Raw genomic sequence first — 22,656 nt, 5'->3', positions numbered from 1 at the left:
TCTTAAGTATGATCATGATATCAACAAGAGAAAAATAAACCAATAACCATCAAATTATAAATCAAGAAAGGCAATTGTATAACTTTGGCTAAATTAAAAAGCCCAACACGATAAAAGAAGTCAGTCATCTCAAAATCAATAAGTCATAGCCCAAGCATGGTGTCTAATCATGATTTAAGATTCATCACGTTGTCATAGCAACAAAGAAATATGGATAAACAATTCACATAGTCCAAAAAAGGCAAAATATAAATCTAACTCCATCTGGCTATGGTCATAATCTAGCAATGTATATACGCTCACTACCTCGCATATACGTGGCACCTAAATCAAGCAACAAATAGAAAATAGATCACCTATGGGAGAATTGCCTCTTACAAGGATAGACAAGAGACTTACCTTCCACCCGGTAAGCTTCTCCAAACGACTTGAATCTAGTAAAATATAATTCAATAATGTCAAACAAAGCCATAAAAATTAATTTTAAACAATAAAGCTTCATCTTTAATCAAATCCCCAAAAGTAAACCCAGGTCCACATGGTTAAAACCCGAGTCTAGGGGTAAATCCCGGCTATTCATAACCCCACGAGTCCAAAAATATGATCAGATTTAAAAATCGAGTCTAAATCGACCCTCAAATCCCCAAAATATGTTATCTTAAAGTGTACAAAACCCCCAAATTTCTCTTTAAATTACATGTTCTAAATGTATAAATCTACGGGGAATCAATATATACAATCAAATCCAAGTAGAAATTACTTACCCTCATAGCAGTAGTGAAAATCTCTTCTAGAATCGCCTCTTCCCATGCTCCAAAAATAGAAAAATGGCGGAAAATGAGCCAAACACGATATAAAGTCCCTGGAAAGATATTCCGCATCTGCGCCAAAAATAACGCGTCTGCAACATCGCTTTTGTGAGCATTGACTCACTTTTGCGAGCACCCCACCGCCTGACCATCTATCCTTTGCAAAAGCGAAGGCCGCATCTGCGGAACCACTTTGCATAAGCAGTGTCACATATCCGCAGGTGCAACCACTGCGTAGATCCTCCTTCTCCGCAAGTGCGCACAAAACTTTCCCAGGTGCAATTTCACACCTATACACCTTCCTCCCACAGGTGCGATGCACCAGAACCAAAAATGCCAAATAATACCAAAATGGCCTGTGAACCATCCCGAAACATACCCGAGCCGCTCGGGACCCCGTCCAATCATACCAACAAGCCCAAATACCTAATTCAAACTTATCCAAAGCCTCCAAACACTACAAATAACATCAAAACACGGAATTGAAGATCAAAATCTATCTTTTAACTTTCAAACAATCCAACTGCACCAAACATGTCTAAATCACACTCACAAATAAACTTTGCACACTAGTTCCAATCAAATCGAAATTCGATAACATCAAAGTCAACTTCCGTCTAACCTATGAACTCTCCAATTCTTCAAATTTCTAACTTTTTACAAATAGAGTTAAAATACACTAGGAACATCCAAAATCAAATCCAAATATACTCCCAAGTTCGAAATCACCATATGAACCTGTTGGAACCATTAAATCACCAATACGAGGTCGTCCATTCAAAAGTCAAACCTTAATTAATTTTTATAACTTAAGCTTCCAAAAAATGAAACTAAGTGTTCCATCACTCTCAAACCTTATCTAAACTAACGCAACCATCTCCACAAGTTATCAACATCAAATACACATAGAGAAAGCATCCAATAGTATATAAATATCAATACAAAATGATATGCACAGTCAACATTTACTCGAATTACATCACTAAGAGCCTAATATCAGGAACGTATGATAATGACTCAACTTTTATATTAATCGGTACTACCTAAGTGTTCAATAACCTACTAACAAGCCTCATGCATGTGTAAAATGCATAAAACATATACAAATGATATGCATGAATATAACATGTAAAAATACATGAATATGAATAAAGGATCTCTTAAAACAAAATAAATTTTCCACCTTTATTCTCAAACTCATCATTTGGTATCATAATCAAACCAGAAACCCGTTGGGCTCTGAACTTTTGCGCACACTATCCATATTCACACGCCGATAGGAACATAATCTCATATGCCCAAATAGGAACATAAAATAATCATGCTCAAACTCATACCTCAACAGGCACATGTAATGATATGCTCAAACTGATAACTCAACAAGAACGTGAATGCACAAGCTCAACAGTTCAATTCTTCATATAACAGTCTCAAATAAGCAATGATAACAAAGTATATATGATAACAAGGTGCATATAAAAAATAATATATGAGTAAGTAGTTTCATTATGTAAAATAAGTACATAAAATTTATAATGTTAAATTAGTATGTGAAGAATACATATAATATTATTCTAGTATAAATAAGACGCTCAAATGGTCATATAACAACTAGTCGTGACATATAATATCCTATCATATTAGACTAGCATATGAGCTATGCCTATAATATGATACTAGCATGTAAAGATGCATATATAGTCATGACACAAGTAAATCAAGTGTAGCAAATGAAGTGAAGCATATACCAAACAAAGCATAAAAAACTAACAATTACCCTAAGCATGGATAAACCTTGGTATTCGTATATACGTTCATCACCTTACATATACATTACCACCAACATGTAGCATCTAGTAAACAAGCCTATTTTAGGAAAACTTTCCTTAAGTTGAGGTTAAGCAAGACACTTATCTTTTCCCGGGCTACCTATATTCTTCAAAATCTGCCTTTTATTGTTCCAAATCTATCATATGAGCATGATCTAGCCCAAAGAATGTGTCATGACTCATAATCCCACCTAGTCATTATGGCACCTAACCCAACCCGCTAGGTAAGACAAATTACATATAACACAACTCGAACGAAAAATCATTAATAAATAACAAATAAGACTGCAAAAATCCATACAACTATCCCAAAGATTGGTAGTACAAGTTATGAGCGACTAAGAATAAGAATACAAGTCTGATTTGAAGAAAGATTACATCATCCATTTGAAATTTACATAAATAGAAATATAAGTCCTGAACTACCATGAACAAAGTGGTAACTTGTAATTGGAATGATAATACATCTTTAATTGTAGCCTTCATCATCCACAATAGCTAAACTCCAAAATTTACACGCAAGGTGCGAAAGTATAGTATGAGTACAAACGACCCCATGTCTTCAATAAATATCAAGACTAAACTCAAAAAAGTAGCGATAAGGTTTAGTAAAAAATATACTCACTTTGCATAACCTATGACTATCCAAGAAGATAGTCAGAGACACCTCGAATATCATTAATAAGGGCTCAAGTTGAGAATAAGGCAGTAAGCATGCTTTTTAAATAACTAAATCATGAATGTATAGTTGCACCAAATACGCATATCAATACAATTTTGCACCAAGAAGATCTAACTCAATTACTTTTACATGATCACGAAGAGGCTGCATAATAAAGTCATTTTCTCAGAAATTTCCAAATAGCATTTATATGAATGCTCCAACATGAATCTAAGAGTCAATGACTCAACATGTACATCAAATCCCACACTCTCCAAGTGTCCATTAATCCACTACCAAATTCCATGCATATGTAAAATGCATGAATGTACATATATCAATGTTTTGAATAAATATTTCTACATGAGTCTAGGATGTAAATGCATGCCCAAGGCTCAACTTTCCATTATACCCGTGTACTACTACATGTACCATCATAAGTCTCAATATTCCAATACAACCATGCACCCAACACAAAATCCATGTTTTAATTACAAGTCACAATACCTCATTATAATCCGGTACACAGTCCATGTACCCAACTCTGCCAATAAATCTCATGCATGTATGAAATGCGTTAGATAACATCTTTAGATGCTATATATAAAGATATATAAATATGCATGAGCACACTCACCTGACACATCATCCATGTGCTTGACACAAATCCATGTGTCCAATACCAAGCACTATACCAAGTGCCTATGCTCTCATGGCCCAACGTAATATGGGTAATTACATGACTCAGGAGGGACGAATCCGTATCCAAGCATCAACACATGAACCCATTGTCATGGTATAAACCTTGTGCCATAATCATCTAAATATCAATCCACTCATAATGTTCCAATGTCATAATTACATCAATCCGTATGAGACTCCTATTTCTAAGATGTATGCATATTCTTTAGAGTAAATGTAACGATCCAGTTGGTCATCTTGTGTATTTGAGCACCATTTTCCCATTTGATGCTTTTTGTATTATTAGTTATTATTTTATGAGTTTTGAGAATGGTTGGTTTGGTTCCAGGAAGGTTTTGGAGCGAATTGGAATACTTGATTCCGTTGTTGGAAGCTTAAGTTGTAAGAGTTGACTAAGGTTAGAATTTTGTGTAAACAAACTCGGATTCATATTTTGATGATTCCAATAGGTTCGTATGGTGATTCTGGACTTATAAGTATGTCCTAATTTGGATTTGAGTTTTAGGATGATTTAGCTGTATTTGTCGAAAGTTGGCAATTTAGAGGTTTAGAAAGTTCATAAGTTTAACCATGAGTTGACTTTGAGGCTATCAAGTTAATATCATTATTACAGGACTTGTAATAGGACTGTTTTGTCATTCATGAGCTGTATGCAAAGTTTGGTTTTATTCCGAGTTGGTTTGGTATGAATCAGACGCTTGGTCGTGAATATTTAATGTTTTGAGTTTGAAGGCTTACATGATGTGATTTGGTATTTGATTCGTGGTTGTGGATGTTATTTTGATATTTTGATCTTACAAGCGAGTTCGTGTGAGGCTTATATACTTGTGTGGATATTTAGTGTGGGCCCCTAGGGGCTTGGGTGGGTTTCATATTGTTTTGGTAAGTTCAGATTTTTGTTGGAGCTGCAGACCTTGTATTTGCGATGTTCTGCTCGCAGTTGCAAAATTCCACAATTGCAGCATCCTGATTGCTTTTGCGATGGAGGCCTAAGAAGGACAACTTCATATTACAACGTCCGCAGTTGCGTAAAAGAGTTCATTTTTGCAACGTTTGGTTGCATTAGCGAACTTCCTGGTCGCAATTGCGATGACCACTACTGAGGGAGTCTTCACATTTGTGAGGCTTGCAATTGCAAACCCGTGATCACATTTGCGACTTCTGCAACTGATTATTAAGGAAGGATTTCGGGACTTAGATTCATTTTCTCATATTTTGAACCCTAGACTTGGAGAAGGGCGATTGTTAAAGAGGAGTTTCACACAAGGCAAGAGGGTAAGTGATTTCTACTTTATTTTTATATTATATCTTGTTTTCCCATGGATTATTACACTTAGATTAAGGTAGTGTTTTTTGCAAATTATACTACTAGGCGGGCTGCCTAGTAGTTATTTTATTAATAATAAAAGAAAAAAGAAATACCACAAAGGAAGAGTACAAGTAAGAGGGGGGGGGGGGATAGAAGCTATAGTAGTGTTGCCTCTATGCCTTGGCTATGTAATCAAGCATGTGCGCCTCCATTGCCTTATAGTGGCAGCCTCATGATGAGGATCATGGTGTGGCTGCCGACAAAGTCTCACGAGGGTGAATGAACGAAAGCCATTTGGATACATTCCCAAAGGCATAGGACATAAGCAAACACATACTGAGCTAGACCTTACCTTACAATTCCTATTGAGGCAAAAACAACCTCATCTACTAGCATGCATGTAAAAAATAAGAACTATAATGAACTAAATATTCAATGATCATCATAGAGTTTATAACACACTCTATGATGATATTACACATGACGATGATAACAAAATGATAAAATAAAATTAGGAAAACATTAGAGTCTTGCCCCACTTTCTTCAAAATTGTGAACTCTTCAATTTATTGCTCCTTGTCTTCTTCTTCAACTCTCTTCAAAATAGCTTCAAACTTCATCATTTCTTCTTAGATCGATTGGACCTTGTGGATGTGGTAGGGGGAGCCCCCTTTTGCTTTGCAACTCGCATTGGGAGTTGCCTAATGGCAACTCCTTCTTTCATATTAGGTTTAACAATTGAGGCTTGAGATAGAATATTTGTGTTGATGTTCTTACATGAAGATTGCAGCACTTGTACACCTGCTGAGTGTGCAAATTTGTGTGGTGTTGGACTGCCCAATGCATCTAAGAGTGCCCTATCATGAGCTGTAATCATAGCCTTATTTGAAGGCACAAAAACAGGCACAAGCGGGCTCAATTATTTCTTAAGTGAAGTTTGAGTAGCTTTGTTACCTTGTGCCGTTGGTGAACCCACTGAAAGTGGGCTGCCACATTCACTTTCCTTGCCATCACTATCTTCAAAATCAACTTCATCATCATCCTCTTCATCCTCAACTTGATCAGCCCACAATTTTCTTTGGAACATCATGCTATGTAAGAGTTCTCTTTGATCTTGTGCATTGTCATATTGGCCAATTTGCACATTATTCTCCTCCCTCATATCCTCTTTTACCACATCATAATCATTCTCTGTGGACAGTAGGAGCTTCCCGGATTCAATACCATGCTCACCAAACGATTCCAAAGATTGAGAAGGAATCTTATGTACCGATGTATTCAAAGTGAGCAAAGGTTGCTTGGTCATAGGATTGGCATTCATCATCATGGCAAAATGAGTATCCTTGATGATTTTTTCTACATGTGGATTGGAAAACTGCAATTTAGGAGTGCTGGAGCTAAGTGCTTGATAGCCCGTTAACCCCTCTGCCAAATTGTTTACAGTAGCATTTCGTCGAGCACTAACATTCTTAACTGTTGGTTTACAGATATGTATAGTGTAGTCTTGTCCCGCATTGGAAGAGGAGTAATATCTCCTTGTAGTGTATAGCTATAAATAAGGACCTCTTGTATTGTATTTATCATCCAATATCAATAACATATTTTCTCCCGTACTTTCTCACATGGTATCAGAGCATTAATGAGAAAAGATCGACGTGCGCCATTCCAGCATTAACCGGGAAGAAAGAACTTAGTCATCGTGCAATTTTTTCTGGTGACCATTGTCTAAGTGAAAGTCACTTTTCTATCGGTGTTGTGCTAAAACCAACACCACCACGAGGTAGATTACCCTCCGATGACCAACCCCTGAAAATTTATCCGGCAGAAAAGCTGTCACGCTCCTCCACGCGTTGGCAACAACAACTTTTCGGTGAGGATTCTGGCCACTTTCCAGCCATTTGTTCGCGAAACTTCTTTAGGACATTCTTCTCTTCTCAAAATTCCGAGCCTACCCATCTAATTCAAATCAAATTCCGACCACTTTTATATTTTACGGCGTGAACAGTGACCTTTCCGACCATTTTTTTGAAACTATTTCCTCAGGACAGCTTGCTCGCAAGGGAATTCCGAGTCTATCCATCCTGGTTATGACAAATTTCGACAACTTTGGAATTCCGGTGAGCTACAGTGTTTCCGGCATCTTCCTTGCTAAATCACATGGACTCACATCTTGTCTTCCTTCTACAACTTGTCCTGTTACTGATTCACCAGATTTATTACATAAACGGTTGGGACATCCCAATTTGTCAAAACTTCAAAAAATGGTATCTGGTGTATCTCACTTGTCAGCTCTAGAGTGAGAGTCATGTCAGCTCGGTAAGCATACTCGCTCCCATTTTCCTCGGCGTCTTGATAATCGAGTAGAGTCACCTTTTACTTTAGTCCATTTAGATGTTTGGGGTCCTAGTCGGGTCAGTTCCACCTTGGGATTCCGCTACGTTGTTAGTTTCCTTGATGATTATTCCAGGTGCACTTGGATAATTTTGATAAAAAAATTGATCTGAGCTGTTTTCTATTTTCTAGACCTTCCACGCTGAAATTCAAAATAAATTTGGGGTTTTTATTCGCACATTTTGTAGTGATAATGCCCAAGAGTTTGTGTCTTCCCCATTTCAGCAGTTTATGAAATCTCATGGGATTATTCATCAAACATCTTGTTCGTACATATCTCAACAAAATGGGGTAGCTGAAAGAAAGAATAAACATCTTATTGAAGCTACTCGTACCCTACTCATACAATCTCATGCTCCGTTGCATTTTTGGGGGGATGCAGTTCTTACATCTTGCTATCTTATTAATCGTATGTCATCTTCAGCTATCCAGAACCAAGTTCCATTCTCTGTCATGTTTCCCCACTTACCTTTGTTCTCTATTCCACCCCGTATCTTTGGAAGCACTTGTTTTGTCTATGTCACGCCCCAAACTCAGGGAGCGCGACCGGCGTCAACCGAGAGAACCCGGCCGAGCAAGCCTATTAGATTTTCTTCTACCCAAACTCATCCATGAATAAAGAGTAGATGTACTCCATTAATCATTCACTAAAAAGATTTTATTAACAATTTCCTTTTCATTCCCATTAGCAGTTTCATTCATAATTTCCAAAACATTACGAGTTTATAGAATTAATGAAAAACATGATTTCCAATTATCAACATATAGAAAATTTCAGAAATCATATACTTCAAATCCATTTGAAATGGGAACTTCAAACACAAATGGTTTCTTTCCAAAGAATGAGGCATACCAACCAACAATAGAAACACATATGAAAAATCATAAACAATCAATACACCATTTACTCTTTCAATACTCTTTCCCAGAAATGACAATGTACAATTTTAACACATGAGTATATAGAACTCGAATCACACTGGATATATTTATAAAGCAAAGTATTAGTTAAAGCAGCCACTAATGGGCATGAATTTAGTACAAAAGCTCTTAGGCAAATTTTATTTTCCAAATCACTTTTAACACAGTTGAGTCGAGGCTCATTTCATATTCCTTATTGCATTCTATCAAATTATTTGCACTACTAGCCACAGTCATACCTTAAATTCTTGGCACGTTGGCCACACTTTATATCCCCAATTCACTTATTTCATTTCCAACAATCTTTATAGGTTATCAACAATAAGATATTTCCAATCAAGACTTTAGGCACACATATGAGCAATTTTTAGTCTTAAGCATATCGAGTTTTTTCTCTCTCACCCAATTGGTATACTAGTTCTCATTTAAAGCACGACTAAAGCCACAACATTTTAATACGCAACCCATACTTTAAAACTTACGGGAACATAATAGAATTCAATTCCAAGAGAGAAAATTTAGCCAACATACCTCAAATTCTTCCCTTATTGATACTACAACGATGCACTACACTAATAAACTTCAATCTACAATAACAACATCCAATGAGACCAATATTAGTAACAAATCCCATAGGTTCATTGTATTCATAAATTTCATCGCCAAGATTACCATTCACCTTCTCTATTATTTTCTCAAAAGTACTATTCATGCCATGAACTAAAGTTTTATAATCCAATCTTTCAACCATTAAAACTTGTAATAAATGCTTCAAATACTTCTAAATACTCATAATAAATTAGTTAGAAGCATTGGAATTACCTTTAGTAGATCAATCTTGAAAAATTACAACTTTGGTGATTTTTGTGTTCTTGAAGATTTGATGATGAAATCTTGTATTTGGATGTAAGAATGATGTTAGAACTCATGTATATTGAGTAATAATCAACCCAAAACATCACTAACAACTTACCTTGATCGATTGGACTTGATTTGAGCTCAAAATCGCCCCTTCACTTCAAGAACCCTAACCCCAAATACACAAAATACCCTCTTTACCCGACCTTGTATTTATAGGCCCAGATTTTTGGGTTTCAGATGCGGCCCTGGATGCTTCGCATCCTCACTTCACTCCTCTTTGAAGCTCGGATGCGGACCTGGACGCTATGGCAGCACTTCACTGCCAGTCTCTCTTTCAAACGCGGCCTCAGATGCTTCGCATCCGTAGGCTCCTCCGCTAGCCTTTGGTAATTTGGTCATAACTTCTTGTAGGAATGTCCAAATAACAATCGGTTTGAAGCTTTAGAAACTAGACTCAAAGACCTTTAATTGGATAGGTATATATATATATATATATATATATATATATATATATATATATATATATATATATATATGCCCGTCCAAAGTTTGGTCTTGTGCGTACTCATTTGGAAGTTTAGTCTATCATGAAATTTTCAACTTAACTTGGACTTAGGGCTTTACCTAGACCCCACATAACTTATAATATGATTCGTACACTTATTATCATATCCAATTGATATCCATCCCATTAATAGTCCTCGTCTTCACACAAAATAATATAATTAGCGCACATCGTCTTTCTTAATAGCGCTTCAGTACTTTGAAATTTTTCGGGGTATTACAGTCCATAACCTTACTCTAGAAATAGATAAGTTAGCTCCTCGTGATCTTAAGTGCGTATTTCTGGGTTTCTTGAGAACACAAAAGGGGTATCGATGCTACTCTCCAGACCTCCAGCGGTACCTTATGTCAACTGATGTTATCTTCTTTGTAACCCAATCATATTTTACAGGTTCAGGTCATCACTTAGATATTTCTGAGGTACTACCAGTTTCATCTTTTGGAGATTCAGTCACTCCAGCTCCACCACCTATAGCTCCAGTTCCACCACCTACAGCTCCAGTTATAGCTCCACCACCTATAGCTCTAGTTCCTCCACATAATCCAGTTCAACCTTCTGCAACTCCACCACTCTTGACTTATCATCGTCGTCCACATCCAGCATCAGGCCCAGGTGATTCACGCCCCACATCAGATTCTGTACCTACTGCGGACTTGTCTCCTCTTAGTCAACCAATTGCACTCCACAAAGGTGTATGATCCACACTTAAACCTAATCCCCATTATGTCGGTTTAAGTTATCATCGTCTGTCGTCACCTCATTATGCTTTTATATCTTCTTTGTCCACTGTTTCTATCCCTAAGTCTATAGGTGAGGCACTCTCTCATCCAGGATGGAGACATGCTATGATTGACGAGATGTCTGCTTTACATGCGAGTGGCACTTGAGAGCTAAGTCTACTGTTCGTTGTCGTTGGGTTTATGCAATCAAAGTCGGCCCGGATGGCCAGGTTGATCGGCTTAAGGCTCGTTTTGTTGCAAAAGGATGTACTCAGATTTTTGGGCTTGATTATAGTGATACTTTCTCTCCCATGGATAAAGTAGCATCTGTTCGTCTCTTTTTGTCCATGGTTGTTGTACGTCATTGGCCTCTTTATCAGTTAGACATTAAGAATGCTTTTCTCTACCGTGATCTTGAGGAAGAAGTTTATATGGAGCAACCACCTGGTTTTGTTACTCAGGGGGAGTTTAATGGGTATGTGTGCAGATTGCGCATGTCACTATATGGTTTGAAACAGTCCACTCGAACTTGGCTTGGTAAGTTCAGCACAATTATTCAGGAGTTCGGCATGACTCGTAGTGAGGCTGATCACTCTGTGTTTTATCGGCATTCTGCTCCTAATCTGTGTATTTATCTAGTGGTTTATATTGATGATATTGTTATTACTGGCAATGATAAGGGTGGTATTACTAATCTGAAGTAGCATCTCTTTCAGAACGTCTAAACTAAGGATCTGGGTAGATTGAAGTATTTTCTAGGTATTGAGGTCACTCAGTCTAGCTCAGGTATTGTTATTTCACAGCGGAAGTATGCCTTAGACATTCTCGAGGAGACTGGAATGATGGGTTGCAGACCTATTGACTCTCATATGGATCCGAATGCTAAGCTTCTGCCTGGACAGGGGGAGCCTCTTAGAGACTCTACGAGATATAGGAGGTTGGTTGGCAAATTGAATTACGTCACAGTGACTAGATCTGACATTTCTTTTCCGATGAGTGTTGTAAGTCAGTTTATGGATTCTCCCTGTGATAGTCACTGGGATGCAGTTTTTCGCATTCTTCGGTATATAAAGTCAGCTCGAGGCAAATGATTACTATTCAAGGATCGAGGCCACGAGCATATTGTTGGGTACACAAATGCTAATTTGGCAGTATCACCTTTTGATAGACGTTCTACGTCTGGATATTGTGTTCTAGTAGGAGGTAATTTGGTCTCGTGGAAGAGCAAGAAACAGAATGTAGTTGCTCGATCTAGCGCCGAAGCTGAATATCGGGCCATGGCTATGGCAACGTGTGAGTTAGTTTGGGTCAAGTAGTTGCTCAAGGAGTTAAAGTTTAGAGAAATAAGCAAGATGGAACTAGTGTGTGATAACCAAGATGCTCTTCATATTGCATCAAATCCGGTGTTCCATGAGAGGACTAAACACATTGAGATCGACTGTCACTTTGTAAGAGAAAAAAATACTTTCAGGAGATATTGTTACAAAGTTTGTAAAGTCGAATGATCAACTAGCAGATATTTTTACCAAGTCTCTTACTGGTTCTCGTATTAGTTACATGTGTAACAAGCTCGGTACATATGATGTGTATGCACCAACTTGAGGGGGAGTGTTAGTTTACAAATATATATATATAGTGTAGTCTTGTCCCACATTGGAAGATGAGTAATATTTTCTTGTAGTGTATAGTTATAAATATGGACCTCTTGTATTGTATTTATCATCCAATATTAATAACATATTTTCTCCCGTGCCTTCTCACATTAACGAAATCATCACTGCCTCGTTTTTCATTTACTGCTGGTACTTGGAACCAATTTTTGTGCTAAATTAGCATCATTTAAGGTTGGTGAAGTAATACCTTCCTTATCTGCTAAGACTTCAAAAACATTAGGACTAGTAATCATATGTGAGGCACTTTGACGAGAACCTGGATCACTTAATTGTTGTTGCTGTTTCTTCACGTCTGAGGGTGTTTTTTTTCAGTGTTGGGGACATACTTTGTTTAGCTGGAGATCGTGGGGTTAATTTCACTTATGGTCGTTCAACTATCTTTCAATTTCACTAAAGTCACTCAATTATTTTTTGTCACTTAAAAGTAACTAAACTTTATCATTGTCACTTAAAAGTCATTTTGGTTCAAACTCCTACCATAAATATGACATGGCATAAAATGTAATGAGAAAAATCCAAAAATAAATTCCACATAAGCTTAAATGGACCATACCCACTTTAGATCCATTTCTCCCTTAATGTGATTTGACCCATAACCCAAATGGTTTCGATAAAATAAAAATTTAATTCCACATTAGTTTAAAATAATTACCCTATACTACAAAATTCTTGCCTTTTCCGTTAAATAATGCCCATTTATAATTATTCTATACTAAAAAATTTCTTCTCTTGTTTGTATGCCCCATCCGATTCGTTTTATAACTCTACTGAAACCCATTTGGGTTATGGGTCAAATCACATTAAGGGAGAAATGAATTTAGTGGGTGTGACCCATTTAAGCTTATGTGGTATTTATTTTTGAATTTTTCTAATTAAATCATATTTATGGTAGGGTTTGAGCCAAAATGACTTTTAAGTAACAATGATAAAGTTTAGTTACTTTTAAGTGACAAAAAATAGTTAAGTGACTTTAGTGAAATTAAAAGATAGTTGAATGACAATCAGTGAAATTAATCCGGAGATCGTGTCACCACTGTCCAGCCATCCCCAGTTGGATTCCTTGAAGTTCCATCTCCCGTAAGCATGGTTCCCTTTGATCCATCAACCTGCCCAGCAGTAGCATAATTACTGCTGGAAATTTCGGCTTGTAAACCAGGCTCTTGATCCTCCTTGTTGCCCACTGTATGTTCAACACCTGCTTGTGTACCTGCTTGATGAGAAACCAGTGTTTTTTTCCCAGCTTCACGTAATGATCCTTCAGCTAATGAAGTTTGCACCTCACCAATCTGATCGCGTTCTAACGTAGGTCCAGCATTAGGCTGAGCAACTGCAATTATTTGAGAGTTCTTGCCATCTTTAATCCCTGCCGTAACACCTGTAGCAGCTGCACCATCCAATGCATTAACATGCCCTTCAACATGCACAACTGTAGCCTTGAGACCTGCTGGCTTTTCAATTAGTTCAACAGGTCGATCACCAGTTGCATTCAATGCAACAGTAGCCTCCAACTTTGGACCTACAGTAGCTGCTTCAATTCCAGCTTTCTCAACATGTCCTACCACTACAATTGTTGCATGATTCTTGGCATTGGTTGCTCGATCAGCTCCAGCGATCGCTCGACCTTTCAGATTTTTCTGTCCAGCTTCGAGATTTATCTGTTGATCCCTACTCGCTTGAACAGTTTCTAGAGCATCAACCTTACTACTGCTACCTTCTTGATCCACCAGTGCAACCCCTTGTTTGCTTATTATCAGCAGTAGCTCGATTCAAAACATCATCACGACCAAAGGCACCACCTGAAGCAGAAATCTGTAAAACACCAACAGTCCCCGTCAACATAGGATTAGAGTTGTCCTTCTCCTTTGTTGATCCCGCCTCAAGCTCTTGTGGAGCCCTACCTGATGCACCATCAACCACATCTTCTGTAGACTTAATAAGCTCCAGTTTTTGTTGTTTCTTTGCATTCAAAAAGTCCCTAGCATCTCCTTGTAAGTTTTCAATATGTTGGTCGTCTTTCTCAACTAAATCATCAGCAACTCGAGCTGTTGCTACTGTTTTTCCTTTTAACACACGACATTCTCTTTCTTCATGGATTTGGTGTTTACAATGACAACAATATGATGGCAAATTATCATATATAATTTCCTGGAAATCCTCCACGACCTTACCAGTTATGGAATCGACATGTCGAAGTCGCACCTTTTCAGGAAGTTGATCCAGCAAATCCACGATCACTTTCACTCTTGCTGTGCTTGGACGAGACCTTACCTGAGTTGCCTTATCAATTGCAATAGGTTTTCCCACTGTAGCTGCAGTAGATAGTAACGTCTTGCGCGCAAACCGTTCAGGTGATAATTTTGGCAGAGAAATCCAAACAGCTGCCTTCGAAGTTTCCTCGTTTGGATTGAATCCGACACTCCATTGGAAAACTCTATATTGATGCTCTTTTCCATTGTATTGAAAGTAGTTTACAGCTCTTGCCAAACAACACACTTAATCTTCATATTGATCACAACGAATTAAGAGTTGTCCGTTGGGCCAATAAACCTAACAAACAATTACCTTTGATGCCGATGATTTTTGGCAGAATATTCCTTAAAACCTATAAATTTAGTGCGTCGCCGGACAATTTAATGATCACTGCTTGGTGTAATCCTTCCTCCTTTGCAAATTCTTCACGTTCATCCATTGAAAACTGAATCGTAGGAATTCCATGAACAAGTTCAATGGGTTTCAAATTCGTTTTCGAGAGAGGGGCGGCAGATTGCTTGTAATTCAAGCTTGCTGCATACGAGATGATATTGTTAGGGTTTGGAATAGCTTCATTAGGGTTTGAATTCGTCTCTCCCACAACCAAAGGCTGGGGAGAGGCATTGGCAGCCATGGGAGCCCTAAGTCGCCATTCTCTAGAGAGAAAACGGGAGGAGAGAGTTTGTTTGTCACGCCCCGAACCTAGGCCTGGGCGTAACACGGTACCCGGTGCCTGACTACATGCGACCGAGCGAACCAACTGGCTGATTGAATCAACATGTGATATCATAACATACTGAATGCGGAAGATAAACTAATACATGCTGATCTACTGAAAGTCTGAATGATATAAATCAATGTGCGGAAACACTAACATAAGTCTGAAGTATATATGTGTAGCCAACATTGCTTAACATGAAAAGCCCGTGACTCTGTCTAACTGTTACTCTAGTCTATGAAAGCTCTAATGAAGTACTAAAAACACTGACTGTCTGAGAAATACTGAAGACTGTAAGGTAATGATAATGCCTCGAAAGAACTGGGGCTCACCAAATAGCTGGTACGAGAATCTTAGCGCTCTGAATCGTCAACCTGTAAATCATTACCTGCATCGTGAGATGCAGACCCCGGAAAAAAGGGACGTCAGTACATTTGAATTGCACTGGTATGTAAAGCAACTGAAAGAAAGAAATATAAATGCCAAAACTGATACTGAGCTGCTAACTAAGAATTGATAATTGATAACTGAAATGATAATTGATAACTGATAACTGATAACCGATAACTGATAACTGAAATGATAATTGATAACTGAAATGATAACTGATAACTGATAACTGATAACTGATAACTGATAAATGAAATGATACCTGAAGTGAATAAAGGAAATGGGTAGATTAAGGTATTTGGATGAGAATTTTGGTTTTGTTTTAATTATGTTTTGGAAAATAAAAATTTGGGGATTTGGGAGTCGATTTAAACTCAGTTTTGGAATCTAATCATATATTTGAACTCGTGGGGTTATGTGTAGTCGGGATCAATCTCTTGACTAGGGTTTTGACCATGTGGGCCTGACGTTGACTTTTTGGGAATTGGGTAAAGGTTGAAACTTTATTATTTGGAGTTAATTCCTACTATATTATTTGATGTTATTGAGTTGTTTCTTGCTATATTTGACCTAGACGAAGGTAATCTTTAAGAGAAAGGCTATTTTTGAGGGTTGATTCTTGCGCATTTAAGATAAATTTCTTACCTAGGATTGGCTTAAGGGTATTCCCCCGTAGACTGCAATGTTTGATATATGTTGAGGGTGACACGTATAAGAGGTGACAAGCACATATGCGGCAGTATTATTAATGGCCGGGATAGATTCTAGGATCTTATATGCCTTGTTTGGCTATCATGCTTTATTGATATCGTGTTTCTTTTCTATACTTGTTGACTACATGAGCTATTTTTCATGCTAGAAATCATGTCTAGGCCATTGTGTTTCTATTCGAGACATGATAGAGCTAATTTTGCTATGTTGAGCTATTTTCCGTAGCTGTAGTCATATTCCCCAATCATGATACTAAGTATATGGGTTCAATTATACTTATATTAAACTTTGCATTTGAAGTGCAGATCCAGGTGCTGCTGACAGAGCTGGTTGCTAGAGATTTGTACCGGTACCCGTTGGTGATTTCAAGGTAGCAATGCCGTTTCTTTCCGCATGTCTTGGATTCCCTTTCCTCAGTTTATGCTATTACTGCTTATGTTCTTCAGACAATATTGTATCTTTTTTCAGACTGTTGTATTTAAATATTCTATAGAGATCACATACTTGTTGACACTAGATTTTGGGATGGTTTTTTAGTTGTAGCGCTATTTTGACTTCCTTAATCTATTTCTATTCCATTGTTTAGAATTTTATTGATATTGTCAAAGTTTGTTTCTGAATATTATATGTTGGCTTACTTAGCAAGCGGTGTTAGGCGCCATCACAGCTCCGATGGGATTTTGGGTCGTGACAAGTTGGTACCAGAGCACTAGGTGGCTAAGGTCTCACGAGTCATGAGCAAGTCTAGTAGAGTCTTGTGAATAGGTACTGAGGCATTTGTACTTAACTTCGAGAGGCTACGGGGCTGTGAGGAATCTTTCTCTATTTTTCATTCTCTGTTGTGCAGATTTTTCTATTCCTAAGTCTGAATCTTTGTTCTTCCATTCTTTCATTGATGGTGAGGACATGATCGCCTGGTGCAGCTGAGTAGGTGTTGATACCCAGGCTGAAGCCGTGAGAGGCTGGGACTAAGGCAGAGGCGGAGCATGCATCATAACTAGGGTCCCTATTGGGGCAGTTGCCGTAGAGCTGCCAGTAGCTCCCACTGAGGAACATGTTCATGACTATGATGGGCCAGAGGTACCAACTCTAGTTCCTTAGGGTTTACTTATTTCACCAAATGTTTAGGATGCTTTGGTCCGTATGGTTGTTTTGTTCGATAGTTTGGCTCAGGCCGGGTCATTTCCTACTGTACCAACTACTTCCCAGGCAGGGGGTGGAGTGTAGACTCTAGCTACTCATACCCTAGAGTAGGTGTCCATTGGTCATCAGACCCTTAGAGTATTACGAGTTGGAGGAGTTTAGCCTAGTGTTCCCGCATAGCTTGAAAAGAGGCCCATGATGTCAGCCGATGAGCTGAAGAGATTGGATAAGTTCACAAAGTTGCATCCTCCTCACTTCAGTGGTACACCTTCAGAAGATGCTCAGGAAATCTTTGATCGTTGTCATGAGATTCTTCATAATTTGGGACTAGTAGAGTCTAACAGAGTTGACTTCACCGCCTTCCAGATACATGATCCATCCAAGAGGTGGTGGCAGGTTTACGAGCTGGGTAGACTCACATGATCACCTCCTTTTACCTGGGATCAGTTCTCCAGGGTATTTTTGGAGTCGTTTGTGCCCTGCACTAGGAGAGGGGAGCTAAGAAGGCAGTTTGAGCACCTTTAACAAGATTCGATGTCAGTTACCAAGCATCAGATGAGGTTAAAAAGTTGTCCCGTCATGATACTGTCTTTTTTCTTACGGAGAAGGAGAGAATGAGGAGATTCATTAATGGCCTTTACTAGGTATTCGTCTTGCTATAGTTAGAGAGGTAGAGACCGGAACTTTATTTAACCAGATCGTAGAGGTAGCACGTCGTACTGAGTGCACTGGCATTGAAACCAAAGAGATGTCGCAAGGTAGGGACAAGAGGGACTGACGTTCAGGAAACTTCAGTAGTGCCTAATTTAGAGGCCGATGTCGATTTGGGAGAGTCCATTATAGAAGGACAACTTATAATGCACTGTCACCCAATTGAGGTATCCTGGTTCACGGGGTTCAACTCTGGCCCAACAATCATTTTTGACTAGAAGATGCTATGAGTGTGGGGACTTGGGGCACGTCAGGAACTACTGCCCTCTTCTTCGTACAGGTCCAGTGCAACAGGAAGGTCAGACTATGATTCCCGTGATAGTTGTATCACCACGTGCTTTGCCAGCCTGGGGTGGAGGTCAACCAGGATATGGTCGTCCTAGAGGGAGAGCCCAGTCTAGCAGAGGTCGGGCTAGATGCTATGCATTTCTAGAGAGGACCGAGGTTGTTGCCTCTAATGCAGTTATTACAAGTATTGTTTCTACGTGCCACAAAGATGCTTCGGTATTTTTTGATCCTGGTTCTACTTATTTCTATGTGTCATCATACTTTTCTTCTTGTCTGGATATGCCAAGTGATTCACTTGTTACCCTGTTCATGTATCTACATCAGTTGGGGATTCTATTTTGGTGGATCAAGTTTATCGATCCTATGTGGTTTCTATATGTGGTTTTGAGACAAGGGCAAACATTCTATTGTTAGATATGGTGGAATTTGATGTGATCTTGGGTATGGATTGTTTATCTTTGTACCATGATATTCTTGATTGTCATGCTAAGACTGTGATATTGGCTATACTGGGGTTGGCGAGGTTAGAGTGGAAGGATTCTCTTGGTTGTACTCCTAGTAGAGTGATATATTTTTGAAGGCTCAATGGATGGTTGAGAAGGAATACTTGGAATATCTAGCCTTTGTTAGAGATGTTAGTGCTGATACTCTTATTGTTGGGTGAGTTCCAATAGTAAGGAAGTTTCTGGATGGGTTTCTAGTAGACCTATCGGGCATGCTACCCGATATGAATATTGATTTCGACATTAATTTGGTACAGGGAAATCAACCTATCTCTATTCATCTGTATCGTATGGATCTAGTAGATTTTAAAGAATTGAAGGAACAATTTCATGAGTTTCTAGATAAGGGGTTCATCAGGCCTAGTGTTTCACCTTAGGGTGCGCCTGTATTATTTGTTAAGAAGAAGGATAGTTCTATAAGAATGTGTATTGACTACAGGTAGTTGAATAAGGTTATCATCAAAAACAAATATCCATGACCACACATTGATGATTTATTTGATAAGCTTCAGGGTGCTAGGGTGTTCTCAAAGATTGACTTGAAATCGGGGTATCACCAATTGAAGATTAGGGCTTCAAACATCCCTATGACGGTTTTTAGGACTTGTTATGGGCATTATGAGTTTTTAGTAATGCTGTTTAGGTTGAATAATGCCCCAACAACTTTCATGAATTTGATGAGCAATATATTCCAAACTTATTTAGATTCTTTTATCATTGTGTTTATTGATGATATATTAGTGTATTCCCGTAGTAGGGAGGAACACAAGTAATATTTGAGGATTGTGCGTCAGGATTTGAGGGAGAAAATATTTTATGCTAAGTTCTACATGTGTTAATTTTAGTTAGACTCGGTGATATTCTTTGGCCACAATGTGTTTAGTGATAAAATCAAGCTGGATCCGAAGAACATTGAGGCAGTTCAGAGTTGACTCATACCTTCTACTGCTACTGAGTTCCAGAGTTTCCTAGGTTTGGCTGGGTACTATCGTGGCTTTATAGAGGGTTTCTCATCTATTGCAGCTCCATTGATCAAGTTGACTCAGAAGGGTGCTCCATTTAGGTGGTCGAATGAGTGTAAGGAGAGCTTCAAAAGCTCAAGATAACTTTGACTACAACTCCAGTTTTGATTTTGGCTTCTAGATTGGGGTCATATATTATTTATTGTGATGTGTCCCGTGTTGGACTTGGTTGATTAAGCAAGATGGTAGGGTGATTCCCTATGTGTCGTGCCAGTTGAAGTCCCATGCTAAGAACTATCCAGTAAATGATTTGGAGTTAGCATCTACTATGCATGCGCTCAAGATTTGGAGGCATTACTTATATGTCGTGTCTTGTAAAGTGTTTATGGATCACCGGAGTCTTCAACATCTATGCATGTAAAAAGATTTGAACTTGAGGAAGCGGAGGTGGTTAGAGTTATTGAAGGCTATGAAATCACTATTCTTTATCACCCGGGGAGGGCTAATATGGTGGCTAACGCATTGAGTAGGAAAGCAGAGAGTATGAGGAGTTCAACATTAATTCTAGTTATGGAGAGGCACTTAGCTATGGATGTTCAGGATTTGGTCAATAGGTTTGTGAGATTGGAATATATCGGAGCCTAGAAAAGTCCTTGCTTGTGTTGTATCTCAGTCATCCTTTTTTGATTGCATCAAGAATCATCAGTATGCTGATCCCCATTTGCTTTTCCTTAAGGACACGATGCAACGGGGTGATGCCAAGGAGGTGACTTTTTGTGATAATGGTGTATTGCGGCTTTAGGTCCCGATTTTTGTTCCTAATGTGGATGGGTTTAGAGAGTTAATTCTTGAGGAGTCCCATAGTTTGTGATATTCTATTCATCCGAGTGCTACGAAGATGTACCATGATTTGAAGCAGCATTAGTGGTGGCAGAGGATGAACAAAGACATTGTTGGGTATGTTGCGTGGTGTTTGAATTGTCAGCAGGTCAAGTATGAGCATCAGAGACTTGGTGATTTTCTTCACAGGTTAGATATATTGGTGTGGAAGTGAGAGCGCATTACCATGGATTTTGTGGTTGGATTGCCACCGGCTTTGAGAAGATTTGATGCTGTTTGGGTCATTGTGGACATACTGACCAAGTCTACACATTTCATTACAGTCATGACTCCCTACACTTCAAAGTAGTTGGCTAAGATCTAAATTAGAGAGGTTGTCTGCTTGCATGATGTGCTTGTGTCTATCATCTCGGAGTGAAGCACTAAGTTTACTTCGTACTTCTAGAGCTATTTAGCATGAGTTGAGCATGCAAGTTGAGTTGAGTACTACATTTCACCCTTAGACGGACGGGCAGTTCGAGTGGGCCATTCAGATTTTGGAGGATGTCTTGAGGACATGTGTTATTGATTTCAGAGGCCAACGGGATCAATTTCTGCCATTAGCGGAGTTTGCCTACAGCAACAGATATCAGTCGAGCATCCAGATGTCTCCTTATTAGGCACTATATTATATGCAATACTGCTCTCCGATTAATTGGTTTGAGCTTGGCGAGGCTAGGCTATTGGGAACATATTTGGTTAGTTATGCTTTGGAGAAGGTAAAATTGATTCAGGAGCAGCTTCGCACATCGCAGTCCAGGAAAAAGAGTTATGCTAATAGGGTGGGTGAGAAGGTTCTTCTCTGAGTTTCTCCTATAAAGGGTATGATGAGATTTGGGAAGAATGGAAAGTTTATCCCTCGATATATTGGTCCATTTGAGGTGTTATAGAGAGTGGGTGAGTTGGCTTACAAACTTGCTATGCCACCCAGCTTACCAGAAGTTTTTCCGGTGTTCCATGTTTATATGCTTCAGAAGTATAATGAAGATAAGTCCTATGTTTTGGACTTTAGCATAATGTAGTTGGATGACAACACCCATACTATTGAAATGGTTAGTCAGTAGAGATATTCCCACATGTGGCCTTTTTTCCAATGGTACTATAATTCCCATTCCTATCCCGACAAGGTGCAACCTTGAAAGGAATAAGGTGGAAGTAGAGTATGAAGAGTTTTCACAAAAGAGAAGGAATGGGTGAGGAATTGACACATGTAAATCCTTTATCAATTAGGAGAGACATCCCGTGCTAGGAAGCATTACTCATATTTTCATTCCAAATTCAAGAATACTACCGATACGATTAATTGGTCTGTGCGCCTCTCTTATTAATTTTTTGTATCCCCATTTTGGATAGGCAGGTTCAGAAGCTCAAGTATAAGGAGATCACATCGGTGAAGGTGCAGTGGAGAGGTAAACCAGTCATGGAGGCAACTTGGGAGGCTGAGCATGATATGTGAAGCAGATATCCTCACCTTTTGGCATTTCAGGTATGACTCTTAACTCATTCAAGGATGAACTTTTCTTTAAGAGGGGGAAAATGTAACGATTCGACAATTATTTTGTGTATTTGAGCACCTTTTTCCCAATTGATGCTTCCCATATACTTAGTTATTGTTTTATGACTCACATGGATGATTGATTTGGTTTCGGAAAGGTTTTAGA

At 38.6% G+C, this 22,656-nt stretch overlaps 1 protein-coding gene across 1 annotated transcript; it reads left to right on the top strand.

Moving 5' to 3' along the window:
- Nucleotides 1–17,850: 17,850 nt before the first annotated feature.
- LOC138893828 (uncharacterized) lies at nt 17,851–22,451 on the top strand. Its single transcript, XM_070178492.1, has 5 exons — nt 17,851–18,061; nt 18,644–18,835; nt 18,976–19,145; nt 19,232–19,311; nt 22,349–22,451. The coding sequence occupies exons 1-5, from the start codon at nt 17,851–17,853 to the stop codon at nt 22,449–22,451; spliced, it is 756 nt and encodes a 251-aa protein (XP_070034593.1).
- Nucleotides 22,452–22,656: the final 205 nt, after the last annotated feature.

Source organism: Nicotiana tomentosiformis, chromosome 6, assembly GCF_000390325.3.
Source record: "Nicotiana tomentosiformis chromosome 6, ASM39032v3, whole genome shotgun sequence".
Lineage (NCBI taxonomy): Eukaryota > Viridiplantae > Streptophyta > Magnoliopsida > Solanales > Solanaceae > Nicotiana > Nicotiana tomentosiformis.
Note: the sequence above shows the minus strand (reverse complement) of the source record. Positions and strands in the feature narration are given on the sequence as shown.